The following is a 21,278-nucleotide window of genomic DNA, read 5'->3' as shown; positions in this document are numbered from 1 at the left end:
GATCGTGGAGTTCCTAGTGTTCCGCAATGTCGTACATGAGTGAAGTAACAATGACGTCGAGACTAGTCGTGCAGAGCCAGCACTCCAAGGCCAACAACTTTGTCTGGGCGAACGCAGCCGCACGCACATCAATCACCTCGCCTATGCAAGAACGGGTTGCGTGACTACGAGCCGTCTGTTTACTGCCCACTAAATTCTACTTACTTGCAGTTTGCATTGCAGTGCAGCCTGCACCTTTTTTTGCAGGGGCAATTAAGTCGTTCCTCGGTCTTACTTTTGATAAGGTAGCGCCGTTGGTGGTGTGTTGGGAAACTTCTAAACGGTGAAGACTGCGCGAGAACAAGTGCCGAGGTCACGAGCTGCTCATTTTCATCAAGCAGCAACAAGGAAAAGACAATGGCAATGGCGGAAGGAAAGAAGGATTCGGTGGTGTTGCCATTTTACTATAGCCATGTGTGGAAGAATGTGCTTCTACTGGCTCTGAGCGCTGTTTGCGCGCCTCTCTCGGCAGCGCTGGTGTTGGTTGGTCTTGCAGTGTCGAAACTCCATGGACAGCGCAATGCAACGTTTTCCAAGGAGGATAAGCAGCATGTTGCAGCGGCACGGAGACGGAAAACTATTCTTGTCACAGGAGTGTCGATGACCAAGAGCCTTACTATTGCGCGCAATTTGTCTCAGCATACACCACATCGCATCATCGGCGCCGACATCTCTGCTCTATCACCAGGTCGCTTCTCCAACGCTATTGCAAAATACTACCGTCTGGACACACCAAGTGGCGACGATGCGGAGCCATATATTGATTCCATCCTCTCCATCATCCAGCGCGAGAAAGTCGACTTATGGATCAGCTGCTCCAGCGTCGTCGCAGCCGTAGAAGACGGTCAAGTCGTCCGCTTAGCAGAAAAGCAGGCCAAAGAACAAGGCCGCAAGTTTGAAGCCGTCCAGTTCCGGGAAGATGTGGTCGAAAAGTTCCACGAGAAGGACAAATTCATCGACTATATCGAATCGCTCGGTCTGCCAATCCCAGAATCGCACCGCTGCACCCACCCAGGGGAAGCCCTCGATGTGCTCATGGGAGAGCTTCACAGAACCCCGACAAAATCTGGGAGAACAGCACCCAGGCGACAATTCATCATGAAACCCATCGGAGTGGACGACAAGGCGCGAAACAACATGATGACCCTCCTCCCCTTCAAGACACCGGATGCAACAGCGCAATACATTCACTCTCTCAATATTAGCAAGGAAAACCCATTCCAACTCCAACAATTCATCAAGGGAAACGAGTACTGCACACATGCACTCGTCATCCGCGGCAAAGTAAAGGCCTTTACTAGCTGCCCCAGCCTAGAACTCCTCATGCACTACGAACCGCTACCAGCCTCCTCCCCCCTCAGCAAAAAGATGCTCGAATTCACCGAGCGTGTGTGCAAAGACGGTGGCGAAACCTTTACAGGTCATCTGAGTTTTGACTTTCTAGTCGAGAACGACGACAAGGGTGCGGCTGCGAAGTTCTACCCTATTGAATCTAACCCCCGTGCTCATACGGCTGTCGTGCTCTTTGAGCAGACGCCTGAAATGGCGGAAGCATATCTTTCCATCTTCAACAGTCCTAACCCCTTGACTTCCAAAAACAAGCCTGGCCCTGTTTTTCCTCGCACCCCAACGTACAGTTATTACTGGATCGGACATGACCTTGTATCTTTTGTCATCCTGCCACTTCTCGATCTCTTATTCGGTGCGACAACGCTGCAGAGTGCGTTCAATGATCTAGCGACATTTTGGAGTCATGTTGTGGGGTGGAAGGATGGGACGTATTTGTTTGAGGATCCAGTACCTTTCTTCGTCTTGTATCATGTTTATTGGCCGGCGAAGTTCTTGGAGGCGTTGAGAAGGGGGCAGGCGTGGAGTCGGATTAATGTCAGTACTACAAAGATGTTCGAGGGTTGAGTATGGGGTGATGGATGTGAGCTGGACGGGAGGATTAGGAAGGTGCGAGGTGGGATCGGGAGTCGGTCCAATGCATGTCAGTATGTATAATTCTAGATGATTTTTCATGAAGTGTTGTATCATTACCGTGGCATCGTCACTGGACCTAATCGTAATGTCGTGCTACCTCAACGCTGCCACTCCTTACCAGCCTAAGCTTGGGCTCTTCAATTCATCATCGCCTATCTACTACCCCTCACCACCTTTAGTCCGAACTGGCATTACTATCAGTATCCCAAACCCTGCCCAACTTCCCGTCCCTAATGCTCAACCACACCTTCTTCAACTCTGCCGAATCCCATCTAGCTCTCTTCTTCAGTTCCGCAATAGCAATCGCCATCTGCCTCTGTACGCGAGTCTGTTGGCCACACAGCGCCCGAGCCATACTGCATCGAGCGTAGCAGCGAAAAGCGACATGGCGTTTATTAGTAGTGCTGGTGAGACGACGATAGTAGCCTCTGCGCGGCTGGGATAGAGCTACTATTTTGGTCTTCTTGGACGTACGGCAAGGATGGAATGCGGTCGTGTGGGATTTCCGGGGTGTGGTACTAGAGTAGGTTTTGTAATGGTATGTTCTTCTTGTCATGATTTTGCGCTTGATGGCAAGTGGTGAGCGAACCGTGGGTTCTGCGACGTTGAGTTGGTTGTTACGTTGGTCGTTAGGTGAGGGTATTGCGAGAGAAGTTGAGTCTGTGGTACTGATGATCTGTTGGGTTAGGTCGTTTGAAGGTTGGCCTTGCCTTAATTTGCCAGCATAGAGGGCGAGGGCGTATTGAGAGATGGTGCCATATACAGGATCGCTGATCTGCTCGCATAGGCTAGGAGTATAGGCTGGGCCGTTCTCGGTGTCTTCATCTGCTTTGTGCTTGCGCTTGACGCCTTTCTTTCCGTTTTCCTTGTGTAATGAAACCCTACCGTTCTGAGTTCCGATGACATCTATAATTGCTGTAGTTGCCGGCTTGTTTAACATGCCTCTCAGATTGTTATTTGAATGGTCTGTTCCTGTGAGCTGGTTGCCAGGCGTATACTGTGGATCATCTACTGAGTCTCCATCTGCCTCAAACTTGTGCTTGACTCGATGATCGCCGTCGTCATTACGCAGAGTAGTATTGGAATCGACATTGTCGTCAGCAGTTTTGAGCACCACCTTCTCAACTTGAGCGACGGTGTCGTCGACGGTAGATGTGTCCCTGCCCGCCTCTTCAGCAGCATACGAAGCCTTGAGACCCTCCCAATCTCCCTTGACCCGCAACTTCGCGCGCTTCAACTCCACATCACCTTCACTACGAGTTAAATCCTGGATCATCTCCGCGACACGTCGAATCTGTTTCAACGGCACGACCTTGGTAGACAGCTGATACCCAGCACCTTCCTCAGCTTCTGCTTCCTCTCCTTTCTTAGTTTTTGGATCGATTTGAAGCGCGCGGAAGAGATCAGTTATCAGTTGAAAGTTAGGGGGATCTGGATCAGCATTCATGTCTTCGGCGCGGAAGCGCTGGACTTGATCACTCATCAGCACTTCCTTACGGATACGCAGAACGAGGTCGTAAGCGCGGCGGTAAAAGGAAAGGAAGTCGAAATTACTGTGCACCTCGTTCTCTCGTAGTTCTGATTTCATTGTACCGAAGAGTTTGGCGTGGGTCTCATCTTGCTTGTCGAAGTCGGGTCTGTGTACCCTGGATTTGCTCTTTCCTTTTCGCCTTGGCTTTGGAGGCGCGATATTGGCCGCTAGGTTCGCGAATGTATCTCGTAGGCCCTTCCTATCTTGAGTAGCTTCCTGACAGTCATCATCTGGTGTCTTGTCGGTATCCTCGCTTTGTCCATAGAGGTAGTTAAAGACTGCGTGACGCCTCAGCCAACGATCGTTGTCCGCATCTGAATCGTAGTAGTCGCAGATTTTGGCTTCCAAAGGCAATTCGGGTTGCAAACCACGCTTGGCACCAAGTTCTCTCGAGATTTGAGGTAGAAATTCGGACGTGTGACGGAAGTCTGAAGCCATAACGCGACTGCTAGTGTTGCCCGAGAGGAGATAGCGGTTGAGGAAGTCGTTAGGGTGAGTAGGTGGATCACCCCGGAACATAACCTTGGCCCCATATATCATGATCAGGTAGTCCAGGTCTGACCATAGAATCTCCAGACCACCCATCTGGCAGGCGGCGTTGTATAGATGGGCCATACCATGAATGAACCATTGTATCTTAGCAATCGCAGTATGATGATAGATAGAGTTAAAGTGCCACATAGAGAGTCCTGCGAGCGTCGAGTGGACAGTGATGAAGACGCTAGCAGTCATTAGCTTTTCTTGAGAGTTCAAAAGCTCTTGTAGCCACTCTAACAGCCTGTCTAGAGGATTGAGAAGGATGGTGCTAAATTTAATCTCTTCTTTGCACATGTAATCTGGCTTTGTGCCCTTGGCCCACGTGCGATCCTCGTAATCGACATGATAACGGATACATCTAGCGATATCCAAACCGTGCTCGGTAAGGTCGCGTAACATCCGACGGTAGTCCTCACGTACAGCTTCCTGGATGTCAAGGACAATGGCCAAGCCGAACAGCAGGTAGTCCTGTGATGTACTCTGGTGCAATAACATCTCTTCAGTAAAGTGATCCCACTTAGGAAGTTTGAGACCGCCCTTGCGAATGACGTCGAAGAACTTCAAGAAGAGCATGAGAGGATGCTCTCGTATATCTTCGTCAGCACTGTCCTCTGTTGGGTATGTCTTCGTAATGTAGGTTTTGATCAAAGCAGCAGCATCCAGACCGAACAGGTGGCGCAATACCTTTTCAGCAGGTAGTGTCGCAGAATTTTGCGCCCCAGTCTCAAGAGCAGCTTTGGTTTTGTTGAAAAGTTGGTGGATGAGTATGGCCAATTCTCCAGGTAGCAGATCAAGCTCTTCCACGAGTGACTTGACGTTTTGGTTCATTTGGTCCTGAGCCAGGTCTGATACCAACGCTGCTGTGATCGAATTGACAAGGCCCTTGTGGTAGAGCACCCAAACCTCGTAGAGGACATCTCGTATGCGGTTGAAAGTGTAGAGAAAGCAGAGTATAAGGAATTCGCGGCGCAGCTGCTCTTCCTCTGCAGTCAGCGGATTTGTCTCTGATATTGGTGCCTTCTTCTTCGTCCTGGATGTCGGAGTTTGTTGCTGCTGACCATCACTCTCCATGTCGCATTGGTCCTGTTCCCGCATTTTCTTGAGCAAGTCGTCTTGTTCATCTTGGCTTGTCTTGGGACCAGTGGGAAGCTGAATGAACACGAATGTGGGCGTGTCATTCTTGCGATTTCGAGCTTTGTTCATTCCAGGGACGAGAACTCTCAACGACGCCATGAGCGTCTCTAGGCTCCCGTTGAAGTATTCGTGACCCAAATCCGCCGTGTTGTTGTGTTTGTGGTATTGCGTCACCTCTCTCCTGGAGCGGATGGCATCTTCGAGGTCGTTGATACCGGAGGTGTCGGCAAGTGGAACGCTTGTAGCAGTGATGGCGTTGACGAGTTGCTCCTGCTCTTGTAGTGTTATTCTGTAGCCCTTTTTTCTCTTTTTCTTCTTAGCCTGGTCTGCGACTATATTTGCGAGTTCCACGCCGCGCTGAATTCCCGTCTTGAGCAGCCATGCCTGAAACTGTTCGGTATACGTTTTGTAACGCTTGACTGTCTCGGGAAGTTCGTTCCGTCGGTAGTAATCCATCTTGAAAGAGAATTGGAGAGGTGGTTGAGAAAATGAATGTGGTTGGTAAAGACCATTGAGAAGAGTTGAAGGCAGTGGATTTAGCTGGCGAAGTAGCTTAGCGAGTGCTCTAGAAAAGCTCCCGAGAAAGTATCTGTGCTTTCTGATATCAGGAAGAATGAGTAACGATTATAGAATAAAACGTTAATGGTAGTGCGCTCACGGGCCGCCAACTTACAGTCAGGTATTGCGCAAGATGACAGTTCCGTTCGCGATAATGCAGTCAAGACCCGCCTAGATCTTGCTGTCGCGTGATAATACTTGACGCAACCGAGTGGTAGTCTGGAGATTCCGAGCTCGGTGGTTCATACCCTTGCTATGCGCTAACGCTCGCACGTCTCAAACCCAGATACACAAAGTGAAAGGAGGGAAAGGCCTCGTCACTAGAAACACCGAAATCCTTCTTATGTCCTTCAAGGCTAGCGTCGTGGCCATTAAGGGCATCGCTTCATCGTTAGCAGTAAAAAAAGGAGTCGGCCGCTGTGGTCCATCAGAAGCCGTCGTAAAAGGCGCGGGATTGAACAGTATCCATTCACATGTCCGCCCAGAGAACGTCTTACTCTACAACAACGAGCGCCATTCCCTACTTTCCGGCCTCTTGATTCCCAAATGATCACACATCAGCCCCATATGATCAACGCCCCAAAATCCCTCAGTCTCCCCCTTTTCATTCGTAGCAACAAACCAAGGCAGGCCAAAAGCCCCATCCTCAAACGCCTTGGTCGTATTCCCACCTAGCACCTTCTTCACCTCCTCCGTCTTGGTCCTCTCTAGCACCTTGCTTGCCTCCTCCTCACTACCCAAGGCAACTGCGAGAATAGCAAGCAGGTTCTCCGGCTTGATTGGATCATTCCATTTTGCCCAGAAGTTTTCGTAAAACAGGGCGATGGCTTGTTCAAGGGCTTGGGGATGCGACAGAGAGAGGGAAACTAGGGCGCGTTGGATAGGCAGTGTGTTGATGGGGAAGCCAGGTGGAGTATCTTGCGAGATGGGGACGTTAAAGTGAGTGGATAGGCGCTGACGCTCTGTGTTTATCCATTTGTCCTTGTCTGATTGGGTGTGTTAGATGGTAAGATAAGCAGTTGCAATGACGGTGACTCCGATGATGGTCCACCAGGTGAGCCGTTTGTTGTATCTTTTTCTTTCGTGTTGCGCTTCCCCCTTACTGTGGCCAAGCTAAGCTGCTCTTTCAAGAGAAGGGGAGATCCGACATACTTTTTATCCTCAATGGTGGTGTATTCTCGCAGACCTTCATCAACCCCCCAAGCAGAATAGGCACATACGTCACCTCAACCTGCTTAAAAACCTTTGAGTTCTACTCGGAATGCTCTTGTTAGTACTGTAGTGCATGATTCTAGCACAAAAATCTGGATTTACGTAGGACACATGGTAAAGCAACTTACTTTCAAGATGTAGAAAGCAATGTAAGCAAACGGGCTGACAATGTCAACGTAAAGGGTAATCTTCGGCTGAGCCATGGCTGGTTGGATTATTGCAGAAGTCAAAAGGGGATTACTGATCTGGAGTGGAGATGAGACCGGGGGTGCCTTTGTTCCTGGCACCTTGCTCTATGTAGGTGGTTGGTGAGGAGACGAGGCCGGTGATCTCATAGCCGATCGGATTAACCGAGGCACAATCGGCCGGCGTCTATCCTTGACGCAGGCAGACAAGTACCACATTAGAGAAGGAAAATCCTGAAATTGTCAAATATGGTATTCATATCGAACCTACAATAACCCAGCTACTCGCCGGAATCTTGGTGCCAGGCTAGCTGCCTTGAACATATTACTCCTAATCAACCATGACGATATCCCTTTGAAGACCCAGCTGCGAAGTGCCGTTCGTAATAGCCTTGACTTCACCCGCAACCTCGTCCATTTCCTTGAGAGTAAAGTCCAATAAGTAACTCTCATCAACCAATTCCTCTACTCGCTTGTAGTGCCTCTCAGAGTACACCTTGATGGCATCCATCACATCTTTCAGACTGCCCTTTGCGCCAACCTTGCCCTGCGGCCTCAGACTAGCTAGTCGAGAAGCGGGATATGACTTAACAATAGTCCACAGAATCTTCTGAGCGATGGGTGCAGTACGCACGTTGGTATTCCAGTCGCGGAGGCGGATGAGCAGTTTGTACAGCTGTTCGTCTGCTAAGGAACCGAGGACTTCGTCTACGGTGATGAGACCTGAGAGACTGTCTGTATCTGGGTTCTCGGTTTCCACCACAGATTTAAAGAGGGAGAAGAGACGGGCGGGCTGGTCCATCTGGAGTGCAAGGACGATAGCTTCGCGATAGTTGCCGGCGTAGGTGTAGTTTTGTAGTTTTTGATCAAGTTCGACGCGTTCTGTTTCCGCTGTTGTGGCAGCTTCCAGCGTGGTGCTCGTCGTATCTTCCCAAAACGTGATGACACTATCTCCACCACCAGACACCAAGGCGCCCGTTGTGGGGTGTGCGACAAGTGCCCAGACACGATCAGTGTGGTTGTCAAGTGTGGACATGGCCTCACCGGACACTGTATCCCAGATCTTGACCAGTCCGTCACCAGCTGCAGAAGCTATTTGTGGGCCACGCTTGTCTCGTGCGTCGACGGGTCGATAGGGCAGCCACGACAGCTTCAGTACACTGTTTGAGTGGCCTTCTAAAGTTAGTAAACAGCTGTAGTCTGCTAGACTCCAGATCTTGACCGTCTTATCTCCGCTGCCTGTTGCGATCAAGCCCTTGTTTCCTGAGTTTGGCGCTTGCGAGTCTTTGGGTGCGAATTTGACTGACCACACACCACGTTTGTGACCTCGGAGGACACCAATAGCCTCTCCTTCTGCTGCGGAGTAGATCTTGACCGTACGATCCTGCGATGCGGACGCAAAAAGACTTCCAGAGGGGTCGATGTCGATGGCATTGATGTCTTTGTCGTGTGCTTTGCGGGTGTACTTGGCTCGCAGTTTACCCTTCATCTCTTTGGTGGTATCCCAACGCTTAACTGTCCTATCTTGAGAGCCGGTCACAATATACGCAGGTGGGTGTGACAAAGGGTCTGTGAAAGCGGCTGAGGATTCCTGGGGTATGGTGTGCGGCAGTGCAATCGCTCCAAGCGACTCGGCATGACCTGTGAGGACTGCAGCACAGGTATACGATTCGTTAGCGGGGTCGAGACGCCATAACCGTGCTGTGTTGTCTTTGGCACCTGTGACAAGCCAGTGGCCTGACCAATCTACATCTAGGCAGATGACAATGTCTTCGTGTCCCTTTAGCAGTCCGACATCGGCACCAAAGTATTTGCCTTGGGTCGCGTCTTCTGCGTCGGATTCGTTGAGTGTGATTATCCGAATATCCTCTGAGTTGGTGTTGAGTGCCAATAGGGACTTGTCTCGGCCAACGTAGGCGATGTCAATGACCTCGTCGTGGGTTCCGGAAACGCGGCGGAAGATGGGCAGCGGGTCGATGGTCTCTTCTACGACGAGTGACTCTGCTGTTTTGAGGGAGTAGAAGTTGAGCACTTGGTCAGCGTGCACCGAGATCAAGTAGGGCAATGAAGGATAGTAGAGGATGTTGACAATCTCATCCGTCTCGGATCCAGGCTCTTGCTCTCGGGTGAGCTCTCTTCCACTGGAGGCTGACCAGAGTCGTAGTCGGCCGTTCTCTCCACCAGAGTACAGGATCTTGCCGTCTGCGATGAAGCCTGCGCTCTCGATGCCCTCTAGAGTAGCAATGGTGCGTTGCGCCTTCCACTTGTGTGAGTCCCAGACAATCAATGTCTTGTCTCTGCTGCCAGACAGAAGGACCTTCTCTTGCGGCGAGTACTGTAACGAGCGAACGACGGAGACGTGCGAGTCGAGGACAGCAGTGCTCTTTCTCTTGTGAAGATCCCATATCCGTATTTTGCCGTCTTCGGCACCAGAGGCCAACCGAAACTGTATCTGAGTCTCGCCCTGAGCTTGATCCGACTCGGCGCCTTCCTGCCGCGACTTTCTCTTTCTCTTTTTGTTGTTTTCCGAGGCGTCGTCACGCTCGGCTACCTCTACCTCGAAGAAGTGCAGGGCCGAGACGACTCCACCATGGCCGTGGAAAGTGTGTGTTGTGTAGCCACCGACAATGTCCCAGATCTTGACCACGCCGTCGGCGCCGCCGGTGGCTATCAGTGTGCCCGTGCGATCTGTGGCTAGCGTGACGACAGGAGACGTGTGTGGGCGTAGTGTTCGGAGAAGGTCGAGCTCGATGACTTGGTCGTCGGTGTCAGAGGGCCTGAGGGCGAAGAGGCGCATGGAGAGGGAGCGCGAGCACACTACGAGATGAGATGCGGACGGGGTCAGGGCCAGGGCCGTGATTGCCTCGCCGTCTCCCTCGACCCTGGCCAGCTCCTGGCCGTTGGTGAGGTCGGAAAGAAGGACATCCTCGCCCAAGCTCGCGGCCAGAATGCGCCCGTCTTCGCTGAGGGCCAAGCTGCCTCCCGAGTAGATTGGCTGCAGGGTGCGAGCGACCTCGTACGTCGTCTTGACGGCAGCTCTTTGGGCCGACATGGTGGATTGTGGACTTGGTAGCGTCGCGTCTCTGCCGAGAGAGGTGAGGGAAGTGTCGCAAAGTGCTCGAGGAAAAAAGTTTATCGATAACGGCAGTCGCAAGCCACGCGCGCTGACGTTTGGCGCCGGCGCGTCTCCCCCCGGCCGCCAACTCGGCTTCTGGAGCATGCGCCTATATTGCATTGTTCAAGATGCAGTCACCTTGTTCTACTGCGTGCACCTGATCAAAGTTGAATTTTGTCAGCACCACCATGGGCCGGCAAGCCTACCTGGACAAGATCGCTTTCGTACACACGCCGCCAGCCAGCGCAATGCTCGAGGACATGTCTGACACGCTTGCTAGGGACGGTCTGCCTTTGAGCCCACCCAATCCGCCTCGCAGTCGACCGAATACGTCCAGCTCGAATCGTCGCAGTCCGAGATTCCACGGCGTTACCACGAGGCCACGGCCAACAACTACGTCCAGCTCTACGACGAGCGCGGCAACCCCATCAACCCCCGCTCCCACCAGTATGGCAAGAAACTCAGAGGCGCCCAAAACGATGTGCTCGCGTCTGTCGGCGTCGTCGAGCGCAGACACTCTCCCGCCGACGCCTTTCCAGGGTCCAGCGTAGAGCGTCTCGAGCTGCTCGAAGCCGAGGATACGGTTGGAAACGCCATTGCGCTGGCGACTACCCTTACCGAGAACCTTTGCACATGGTGGATAGGCTCAATCAGGGAGAGGATCCTGACATTTCGCTATCCCCATGCCCTTGCCTTCAGCCACATCGCAGCCTCGGAGCGTGCCCTCTCTGGCACTTCCATTGTCTATGCTGGCTTCTTCTCTCGCGTCTTTGCGACCATGAACATCCAAGCCATCGTGTACAGCACTTTTGTCTATCAGCCCGTCGAACGTGTGCTGTATGCGACACGTGCCAGCCCAAAGACCCGCCACTTCTTCCGACGAGCCAAGAAAGCCATCAAGTCTAGGTAGGTCCCACGTTCGCCTTTCTACTTCTCGTTAACCCCGTTAGTCTTCGTCTGGGCCTCGAGGTTCTGTGCTACCCCTTCTTTTACCACGCTGCTTTGCAGCGCCTTGGCCTGGTGCCCGCTCGCCCACTATTGCCAAACTGGACATGTCTCATTCCCTTTTCAAGCTCATCGCCTCTGCTACCATTTTCTGTGCGATACAATGCGTCCAGTTCCATCACGGACTGTATTGGAGCAGTGCTGACTTCACCCCTTGTCCTTTTATGTGCTGAACATGCCATTGAACGCTGGATTTATGCCTGTGTCTACGAAGCAGTCGAGACAGCCGTCGTCCGCCCTGACAAGCCCGACATACCCAGCCGAGACGCCAACGGAAAAGACCGTGCTTTGACTGTGCTCGGGTTGCGGCGGGAGTCACCAACCCTTATTCGCAATGCCATTCACAGGCTACTTGCAATGCTCGGCTGGGCTCTTCCAAGTTCCTCTCCAAACACACAACAGAAGCGGACCATCGAGCTTGCAACCACGGCTGCTTCAAACAATGGCCAGACAATAGAAGTCGGTGGTACTCAAGTGATCAACGCTACCCCGCTGCATCTTCCCGTGCTCCAGTCCCAAGATCAGCCTGTCACAGAGCCGCTCGACGCAGATGTAATCACAATTCCAATAGATGCGTTCCAAGATTTGATACGATCCACAACTCCACCGGGATCACCAACAGAATCCGAGCAAAACGAGAACGATCCTCGAATACGCATTACTTCAAGGGAAGGTATCGTAGAGATGGAAGTCCGCCTACCACCTAGGATACTTTCCACTCATACTCGTGTTGCAGAAGCCTCGGGTTCCTCGCGAGATGATGCAGCTGTGGAGCCGCGGGACCGAGCACGCTCAATAGACGGCCATGTATACCACCGCGTATCCCAACTCTCGTGTGAGCCTGCGCAGATGATCAGTGCAATGGTGAGAGCTCAGCTTGTCGGTCTTGCCATGCTTCCGTTTAGGATGGTTACTTTGCGAATGATTGCTTCACACCATCTAGTCAGCCAAGGCGAATACGCGGGGTCGCATCGCATTGTGAATCCACTAGAGCTCCATGGCGATATGAGCTGGCGGAACATTGGCACCCAGCTCTCACGCGTAGCGCTCTGCGGGGCACTGGAGTTGGCTATCGATCTCAGTTTGTGGGGAATGCAATATCAGGCCATTACAAAGTTTGGACAGAGTGTCTTCGGATGGGGTACGCTATAGGCGAGTCGCTCGCTTCGTATACAGCGTCAGCACCAGTGACATGCTCTTGCATTGCACTTGGACTTACCACTCAGGCGGGACATTCCTGAAGTCTACATGTTCGGTAACACCCGATGCAATGGCCGTAGGGTGGCACCTTTGTGCGTTTCACGAGCAACTAGACTCGACTGCCGGCATGGAGAATGCTCCGAAGAAGAAGAAGCAGTAAGCAGTGCACAGCAGCGTCCCCACGATTCCAACGGGTTGGCTTTTTATTGGTCACCGCCGCTATGGGGCATACTTGGTCTCGAGTCAAGTGGATAGACGTTTGAGCGGATCGATCATGTTTGTTGGGGCATGCGCACAGAGGAAGATTGCCGGCAGACGTTTGCAAGACATGATGGTGACTCGGAAGGCAAACGCGGCAGCACGTGCAATGTGGCGCTCCTCCCGCCAGCGCCAACGCGTTCGTCTCACGAGGCTGGCGCTATGCAACGCAACTAGCACAACTGATTGGGGGAGCGAGATGCGACGTCGAGGTTTGGTCAACAAAGGCTTTGTGACACGGAGATTGCGAATGGTTCTGTAGTAGAGCAATGGCATGTCGCAGGGGCAGAGAAGCGAAGGATGGTCGGCATGATTGCCTGTGCAGGGGCGGATCAGCAGGGATCGCCTCTGGGGCTTTACAAATACCGTTGACGCAAGTCGTCACTACAGAAACGTCGCTACCAGAAAAACCGTGAGATTCAGATAGAGCAGCAGTGTGCACGGCGCGCGGTGCAAGGCCAGATAGCGCGCAGAGGGTTAGGCAAAGGTGGTCGGAGGACTGGTGCCATAGGACAATGGTATATAGCCGGAATGCTACGCGAACAGAGCCGGGCAAGGGTCTGCAGATAGCAGCTGTGGGTGCGGATATGTACGCTTGGACTGAGGCTGGCGGAGGGCTAACGTCTTTGGTGCGTAGAGGCAACATGGGGGGAACAAGTTGAACCCACCAAGAGTTGACGACTGAACCCCTTTTCCACCCTTTCCCAGGGTCGGGAGAGGGTCTTGTGTCTGATTTCTTCAGCCGTCCCCACAGCGCAGCCGTCGAGAGCGATTTGCCGCCTCCCACTCGTTCTTTGCTTTGCACGGAGTTTTCGTCGGTCGTTCCTTTGTCGGGCCCCTGCACATGCACCGAGTCCCAGGGGATATCCACGCTTGGGCTTTTCGGCGGCCACCATCCTACCATCCATCCCATCACCGCTCCTTTTTCCCCACCACGCCAGCACACTGCTGCCGACCTCTTACTCAGACACGCCGAGTGCTGTTGTATCGCATCTTCACCCTCGCTTCCGCCCTCGACGCCCTCGACGTTTGCCAGAGCGCGCTCCAGCCTCTTGCGTCAAACGGCAGTATCCACTGCACCTACCCGTCTCCGCTGCATTACATTCGCGCTTGCTTCCCGCATCCAGGTCCCTGCCTGTCTGTCTGAGACTGACGCACACCCAACCAAGCCTGCCTCTCTCCCCTCCCCGCAATACACAGCCAGCTCAGACTGCTTCCCCGGCCTGTTCGAATTCCGGTCACGACTACTGGAGGGCCACGCCGGACATGTGCACTGTGGCATAGGCCACCTGGAAAAACAAAGGCAATCGGGCCAAACACTGCAGCGCCAGCACCCTTCCAGCCTGCAGTAGCACTCGAACATACGCGCCACCCCCATCACCATGTCGGCCAACTCGCTGCCTCGCCCCTCGCGGCCGTCGATTGCTCCTCCCACCGGTCCCTTGCCCTCGCTGCCCGTCCCCAAGCAAAGAAGCTCCAATGTCGGTCCGACGACGCGAGCCTCGTTGCTCCCAGGCGCCGCCAATACACGCGCTGTGTCTTCGTCGTCGCTACCCTACAGGCCAACTTCCAAGCACCTCACATCGCCGTCCGTGCCGTCATTCCCACCCGAGGCTGGTGCCGCCGGATCGCTGCCCGTTGGAAAATCGCTGCGCAAGACAGTCAGCATCGGTTCCTTTCCACAACCACCCAGACATGGTGGGCGATCGAATCCAACCAGTCCGCTGTCGACGAGTTCGACGCCTGGAGGAGACATGGTCGATCGGAGAGTGTCGTCAATATCCAAGGGTCAAACGCCTTCCAGGAATAACAGCCTTAAGAAGCCGCGAAGCTCTAATATTGGAGCGCGAGGTTTACTACCGAAATCACCCCTATCACCCCCCAGTCTACTCAATGGAAGCGCAGATTCCGTCACAGTAGAGACAGCCCACCTCAGTCTCCCCTCACCACCGCAGAGTCGCAACTCTTCACCCCAGGGATCGTACGCAACCAGCGCAACCACATTCGAGGAAGGGGAAGATGGACGCGCAGATGGCAAGGTACACAAGGACGGCAAAGGCAATGTCATTGTCAGCGTTCGGGTACGGCCTGATGCTGGGGCCAAAGACAACAAACACGACTTGGAGTGGGAGGTTAACAACAAGCGCGCACTGATAGCCTACAAAGGCAAAGAGGGCGGAGACTACATATATGGTATGGTTGCATAACGAAGTGGAGGGTGACTGAGCTGGAGCTAATTTGGTCTGACATAGACAACGTATTCGATACCCAAGACAACAACGCCCGCGTATACGATGCTGCAGCCAAGCGACTTGTCCGGAGGGTCATGGAGGGCTACCACGGCACCGTCTTCGCCTACGGAATGACTGGAACCGGCAAGACGTTTTCTATGCAAGGAACTGCAACAAATCCTGGTGTCATACCACTTGCCATCACCGATATCTTCTCTTACATTCGTGAGACGCCTCAGCGAGAGTTTCTTCTGAGAGTCAGTTACATTGAAATCTACAATGAGAAGATTATCGATCTGCTAGCGGGACCCGTTGTAGGCATGAACGGCCAGACCGGGCCCGTTGAAGAGATCAAGCTACGCGAGGACAGCAAACGTGGTGTCTATGCGTCGCCACTAAAGGAGGAAATCGTGCAGAGTCCGACGCAACTCCTGAGGGTTATTGCACGAGGTGACAACTCAAGAAAGGTGGCGGGTACCCAGTTCAACGCGCGCAGTTCCCGAAGTCACGCCGTGGTCCAGATTGTCGTTGAGAGTAGAGAGCGCGCTCCCGGCCCAGCAATAAATGGCGACAAACGGTCAGCCATTGTCCCTGGTGGTGTCCGTGTCTCGACGCTCAGTTTAATCGATTTGGCTGGTTCTGAAAAGGCGGCTGATAACAAAGAAAGGCGGACTGAGGGTTCCCATATCAACAAGAGTTTGCTTACTTTGGGTACAGTCATTGGCCGATTGGCTTCCGATAAAGACAAGTCTGAGAAGGACAAGGGCAAGGGCGACAAACATTTGCCATACCGAGACAGCAAACTGACCCGACTTCTTCAACCTGCCCTCTCCGGTAACTCGCTGGTCAGCATTCTCTGTACAATCCAGATCGGAGCCAGTGGGAGTCCTGCTGCTGTCAATAGTCACACAGGTGAGACGCTGAATACTCTCAAATTCGCCTCCAGAGCCAAAAACAATATTGTCAGCCACGCCAAGAAGGCCGACGAATCTATGGGTGCTGGTGGGGACGCAGGAAGTCGAGCGCTTCTAGATCGCTACCGCCTGGAAATTGAAGAACTCAAGAAGCAGCTCGCTGAAGGCAAAAACAAAGAACCCAAGGAAGAAGAAGATGACGAGCTGAAAAGAGACAAGGAGGAAGAAAAGGCGCGCGAACTGGAAGACAAGCAGCGGCATGAAGAGCAGATGCTTGAGATGCAACTAGCCCGAACAGCCCTAAAGGAGCGGATCGAGCATCTTAACAGGCTGATTTTGAGCTCCAAGTCTATCGGTGTCAACAATGGCCGATCATTCTCTTCAATGAGCTTCCAGCGCGGCTCCATCATGAGCACCAACCACCACGACATGCGCCCAAGCTCTATTCGCTCTTCTGCTAGCCATGCGACCCTCGAGGTTCCCGGTAAAAGACAAAGCACACCACACCTCCACATGGACGGCTCTGAGGAAGACGACTCGGTTGGGGAGAATGGAGATGGTAGTGCAAGTCAGACGGTGCAGATCCAAGCACTACAGGCTGATCTTGCGGATAAGAACCGTTACATCGCTACCCTTGAAAAGCGCCTGTTGCACGCTCGGCGATCGAGCCATTCTCGTGTCTCCATGTCATTGTCACACAAGCTCACAAATAGTGAGGAGGGTGGTATGATCGCAGCTCTTGCCGAGAGAGACAACGAGATAGTCAACCTGCGCGCACAGCTTGAGGATAAGGAGCGTATGATCGGCGCCCTCACATCAGCTCGCAAGAAGAACGACACTGCACATGAGATGGGCAGCGAGTCACCAGGCAGCCGGCGCACCTCGGGTTATCAGCGCAGCGGCAGTGATGGTAGCGGGATTAGTTTACCGAAAGGTCCAACGTCGCCTGCACTCAGTGTAAAGACGCCCTTCCTACCCCCTCCAGTTACCAACGGCTCTACCAAGAATATCGAGGAGATGACGCGTATGCTAGACGAGATGATTACTGGTCGCGTTGAAAAGACTGCCAGGCGAAGCAGTCTCAGACCAGTCACCGAAGGACCATGATCTTACCCAACGCAGAAGATGGTGAGAGTCAGGTACGAATTCTTGCTTGGACGAACAAACGAACCAGTTCAGCCGGGTATGAAACGAAGTACAGTAATGAGGATGAGGCGAGAACGTCAGCAACGAGCGGCGCGCGGGTGTGGCATCGTACTTGCACTTTTCCCAATCCCATCCAGCAAACAACATGTTCATTCACAAAGGGACAAGACATTAGCGACAGGCGTTTAATCGGGGAAACGGAGTAATGATTTGAGCCACCAGGCACATGGACTGGTAGGAAAATTCGGCGCAAATAGCCGTGCATGGGATTTTTATGTTACGCACATGGGTTATATCCAAGGGGGGCGGCTTTCTGGCTGCTGCTACTGCTGCTGCTTGTTTAATTCACATTTGCGATATGGCGAGCCCTCCTGGTGGAAGGGGATTTTGTAACACTACTACTTTTTTCTTCTTGTTTTCTATTCTCTTCGTCTTCTTCCCCTGTGCCGACCGAGGGACTTTCGATCTGATACCCAAACCCCCCACCCCATCTTTTACATAGCTTGTCGTTGAATTGTGTTCTTGTTGCGCTAATGAATACAATGTGGGAGCTATAAATGAAGGCTTTCACACCTTGTTCTCGACAAGATTGTGTGTTTTTGTGTGATGTGATTTTAACAAGCCGTATTGATGTGTAGACAACTTGGTTGCACAACGTCTCGAGGTCTATACGCAATACGATAAGCGCTACCTTACTAATTGTGAGCACCGTCATCCGCAGGATTTTGAGACGCCAACACGCTAGCAATTTGCAGATATGTACTCCGAGGTTTGTTCATAGTACGTGGTGTGGGGCACAAACTTGTCGTGCCTCGGGATCCTGAAGGAGACCATACAGCTGCTATCTAACCTAGGTACTTTTTACATAGTCGCCTCTCGTAGGATTCCAGGGAGTCAACATGCTAGCAATCTATAGATACTCCGAAGTTGTTTATAGTACGTGGTGTACGGCACAGCAGAGCCTACTTGCCGTGCCTCGGGATCTTAAAGTTGATTGCCAGCTGCCGTCTTACTGCATGTCCAGCATGACATTCTCAAATAGCAAACTTCCTTTAATACGTGTGCATATACATCTGACTACATGCCCTTTACCCTAAACTTGCAGCAGACAAATCAGCCTACCTTTGCAAAGATCCCAAGCCACCATTGGTGTGGTGTCACTGTCATGTGGTTTTGGCTGCTCAACTCTAGCATCAAAGGCGTTTAGCGCCGGAGCGCGATCAGTCGACTAAGCACCAGTGCGTCAACAACGTTGCACTAGAGGGGCATTCTGAAACAACGACGCCCTGGCCCGCGCACATGCGGCAAAATGAGGTCCCCTCCTGCGCCTTCCGCATTCTCGCTGTAACCTTCCTGGATCAAGCAAGTGCGATCTCTGCAATCTTACCTTTGATCCTATCTTGGTCTCCGCAGCGCTTCTCGAGTCGTCGCTTCTATACCCTTGGGCCGCTTACTGGCTTTATCCGCTGTGCAAGGGACTCTCGGGCGCTCCTTGATGGAGATCATTTTACGGCGGGATCCTGCTCGGACATCGGATTGTTTCTGGTTGTGAAACTCGTCGTGCACCAGGAGGGGCCTTCTCTTCAAGACACGCCTTAGGTTTGCCCGCCCTTTCGAATGGCTTCTTGAACGTCCTTCTACTCCTTCTTCCTTTGATTCGTATCTTGAGCGAACGAGGGGATTGAGTTATACATTCTTGTACTTTATTTTTCTTCTACTTGTTTTGCTTGTTTGATAGGCGGTGCCTACGTCCCCTCCTTTGACTACTATCACATCTTTACTTGCTTGTTGGAGCGTTCTCTGCAGGGTCAGAGGTGACGTTTACCTACTTGCATATATCGGCATTACAGCTTCGTCATCACTGTAGCACTGTGCACTGCAGAAAGCCGTTCGACTTGGCCGTACCCTACATTCTCCCTCTTTCCACGAGCGGTGACGACGCGCACGCCCATCACATCAGTCTACCGGGTGTCTCGCATTCGACATGCTAAACCAGGCTGCGAAGAAGCTTTCCAAGATGCATGTTAGACGGAATCCGAACCTGTCTATACAGTCGACAGCGCACTATTCACAACTGAGCCCGCCACCCCAGTCTGCTACCTCTAGTGCTTTCCTCTCTCCCACGGTCCCCTCGAGACGTGGCCTACTTGCGAGATCCCCACCACCGAGTCCGAGCCTTCCTAGTCTGCTGCCAAAGCATGGAAAGAAGACTACACAGCCGAGTCATTCAAAGTTGGTGAAGCGAATACTGATAGGCTGCTGCGGTGTAGCATTCCTACTATGGATTGTGCTGAGGCAGATATACGCCAACTCGCAAGGAGCGGCAACTTATGAGGATGGCAACGAAGAAGAATGGGAGATGGTTGGTGGCAGTCAGTTGCCGCATGAACCTGTCGCCCTTGCGCTGCAGGACGCAAAGGGAAAGATGAGGTGGACTGTATCCATACCATCCGACTATGAATTCCCGCTTCGTCCGGCGCAGTACCGTGATATCTGCCATCAATCTATGGAAGTCTCGAAAGAAATCAGACAGGAAGCGAAGGCTTCGGCTGGCTTTGCGAAGAGAATGTTGAACTACTATCAACAAGACCAATATTACATTGATGTCCAGGAAGCGGAACAACAAGGACTGTTGCCACCATCTAAGGCTGCTGGAAGACCCAAAAGCTTCGTAGAGGACGAGGCTATCCGGGATGGTATCTCTACGGAAGGACTCAAGGTCTGTGACAGGACTTTGACATATGTCATGGAAACGGAGGATGCAGGTTTTGGCAACACGCTGATGCGTTTGTGGATGTCGTATGGTTTGGCAAAAGCCGAGAAGCGCGCCTTTTTCGTTGATGACACTCGTTGGTATGTATCTACATTTCTGACTACCGGATGATTGACACTGACACTACCGCCAGGCCGTATGGCAAGTACTCCTCTTACTTCCAGCCTCCCCCTTCCGCAAACTGTCTCCCTCCTCCCCCATCTCACATCGTCCCCTGTCCTCACACTGCCCGACACATCGTCGTCAGCGGAGCGACGTTGAAATCCACCTTTGGACATGCCTTTACCGACGAGTGGGAGGATCCAACAAAAATGGGTGTGCAACGCCAATCGAAAATCTTCAACCTCGCCCGAACAGGCTATGAGGCTCTCTTTAAACTTCGCTCAGACGACGAAACCTACGTCCTCCAACGAGCGCTGGAAATGTACGGTGAAGTTAAGAGCGAAGGCGGCCTCAGCATCGCCATGCACGTCCGCCACGGCGACAAGCACCCCATGGAATACCAGTACCAAAAGGACTACATCCCGCTAGCCCGCTACGTCGACACCGCCCGCGATCTCTACATCGATCTTGTCGAAGGCGGACTAAAGAAGAAAATGGCCAAACGCAATCTACTCTCTTCTCCATTCTCTTCCTTCTCTACCGACTCCCTCACCCCCCGCCATACAACCTCGAAAATGATACTCGCCTCTGACGACCCCCTCGTCTACGACTCCCCCGAACTAGGCCCTAACAGTGTTCGTGCCCAAGACCGCATTGTCCTCGCCACAAAAGCCGCTCTCGAAGCCGCGCAATCCCAGCCGAAGAAGAACACGTGGATCGACGAGATTACGGGGTGGGAAGGCGGCTTCTATCGCGACGTCTTCTTTTCTTTGGGACAACCTGTTGGCAACGCCGAGGACATGAAGAAGGTCAATGAGGAAAATTCTGCTGTTCCTGAGAGTGCAATGAAGCTGAGGGAGCTTGTTGGGCGCGCATATCTGCTTGACTTGAGTGTGTTGAGCAAGGCGGATACGGTGGTTTGCACAGTTAGTAGTACGAGTTGTAGGTTGCTGGCTGTTATGATGGGGTGGGGAAGTGCTGTACAGGAGGGCAAGTGGAGGAACATCGACGGCCAGTTCGACTGGAAGGGAATCATGTGGTGAGAGTTGTTCTTTCACCCCTTTCGTTTTTGTTTTTGTTTGGTTGCATGAGATACTCGGGAACAGGTGGGGATGGCAAGTGCGAAACGGCATATGTGCGTATATAGAGATGAATATAAACGGCCTAAAGGTAGATTTTGACTTCCCCTCTTTCTCCCATCTTGTTGAATTTAGAAACGTGGTATGAGAGCGGTTCTGCTATGATAAATGATGCTTGACAACAGCACACATCTCATGAAAAAGTCAATCCGGCTAGCCTATTGGTTCTGTCGGGTAGATTTTGGCTGGATTTTAAGCTTCAAGGCAGTCCGAAAA

General features: G+C 52.5%; 6 protein-coding genes across 6 annotated transcripts; 4 read left to right on the top strand and 2 right to left on the bottom strand.

Annotated features, from left to right (window-relative positions):
* Positions 1 to 396: 396 nt before the first annotated feature.
* Positions 397 to 1,953, top strand: J4E82_010077 (uncharacterized protein; the record flags this gene model as incomplete). The annotated part of the gene is made up of 1 exon (XM_051736293.1): positions 397 to 1,953. The coding sequence occupies one exon, from the start codon at positions 397 to 399 to the stop codon at positions 1,951 to 1,953; it is 1,557 nt and encodes a 518-aa protein (XP_051583967.1).
* A 464-nt stretch (positions 1,954 to 2,417) lies between these two features.
* On the bottom strand, positions 2,418 to 7,197 carry J4E82_010076 (uncharacterized protein; the record flags this gene model as incomplete). Its single annotated transcript, XM_051736292.1, has 5 exons — positions 2,418 to 2,540; positions 2,612 to 5,789; positions 6,339 to 6,768; positions 6,935 to 7,034; positions 7,123 to 7,197. The coding sequence occupies 5 exons, from the start codon at positions 7,195 to 7,197 to the stop codon at positions 2,418 to 2,420; spliced, it is 3,906 nt and encodes a 1,301-aa protein (XP_051583966.1).
* Positions 7,198 to 7,510: 313 nt separating this feature from the next.
* Positions 7,511 to 10,231, bottom strand: J4E82_010075 (uncharacterized protein; the record flags this gene model as incomplete). Its single annotated transcript, XM_051736291.1, has 1 exon — positions 7,511 to 10,231. One exon carries the CDS (start codon positions 10,229 to 10,231, stop codon positions 7,511 to 7,513), a length of 2,721 nt encoding a protein of 906 aa, XP_051583965.1.
* Positions 10,232 to 10,482: 251 nt separating this feature from the next.
* Positions 10,483 to 12,451, top strand: J4E82_010074 (uncharacterized protein; the record flags this gene model as incomplete). The annotated part of the gene is made up of 3 exons (XM_051736290.1): positions 10,483 to 10,518; positions 10,575 to 11,200; positions 11,245 to 12,451. The coding sequence occupies 3 exons, from the start codon at positions 10,483 to 10,485 to the stop codon at positions 12,449 to 12,451; spliced, it is 1,869 nt and encodes a 622-aa protein (XP_051583964.1).
* Positions 12,452 to 14,139: 1,688 nt separating this feature from the next.
* Positions 14,140 to 17,009, top strand: J4E82_010073 (uncharacterized protein; the record flags this gene model as incomplete). Its single annotated transcript, XM_051736289.1, has 2 exons — positions 14,140 to 14,950; positions 15,010 to 17,009. The coding sequence occupies 2 exons, from the start codon at positions 14,140 to 14,142 to the stop codon at positions 17,007 to 17,009; spliced, it is 2,811 nt and encodes a 936-aa protein (XP_051583963.1).
* A 2,023-nt stretch (positions 17,010 to 19,032) lies between these two features.
* On the top strand, positions 19,033 to 20,966 carry J4E82_010072 (uncharacterized protein; the record flags this gene model as incomplete). The annotated part of the gene is made up of 2 exons (XM_051736288.1): positions 19,033 to 19,901; positions 19,955 to 20,966. The coding sequence occupies 2 exons, from the start codon at positions 19,033 to 19,035 to the stop codon at positions 20,964 to 20,966; spliced, it is 1,881 nt and encodes a 626-aa protein (XP_051583962.1).
* Positions 20,967 to 21,278: the final 312 nt, after the last annotated feature.

This window comes from Alternaria postmessia (assembly GCF_024291825.1).
Source record: "Alternaria postmessia strain BMP 2775 chromosome Unknown scaffold_110, whole genome shotgun sequence".
NCBI lineage: Eukaryota > Fungi > Ascomycota > Dothideomycetes > Pleosporales > Pleosporaceae > Alternaria > Alternaria postmessia.
This window is presented reverse-complemented; position numbering and strand designations above follow the sequence as displayed.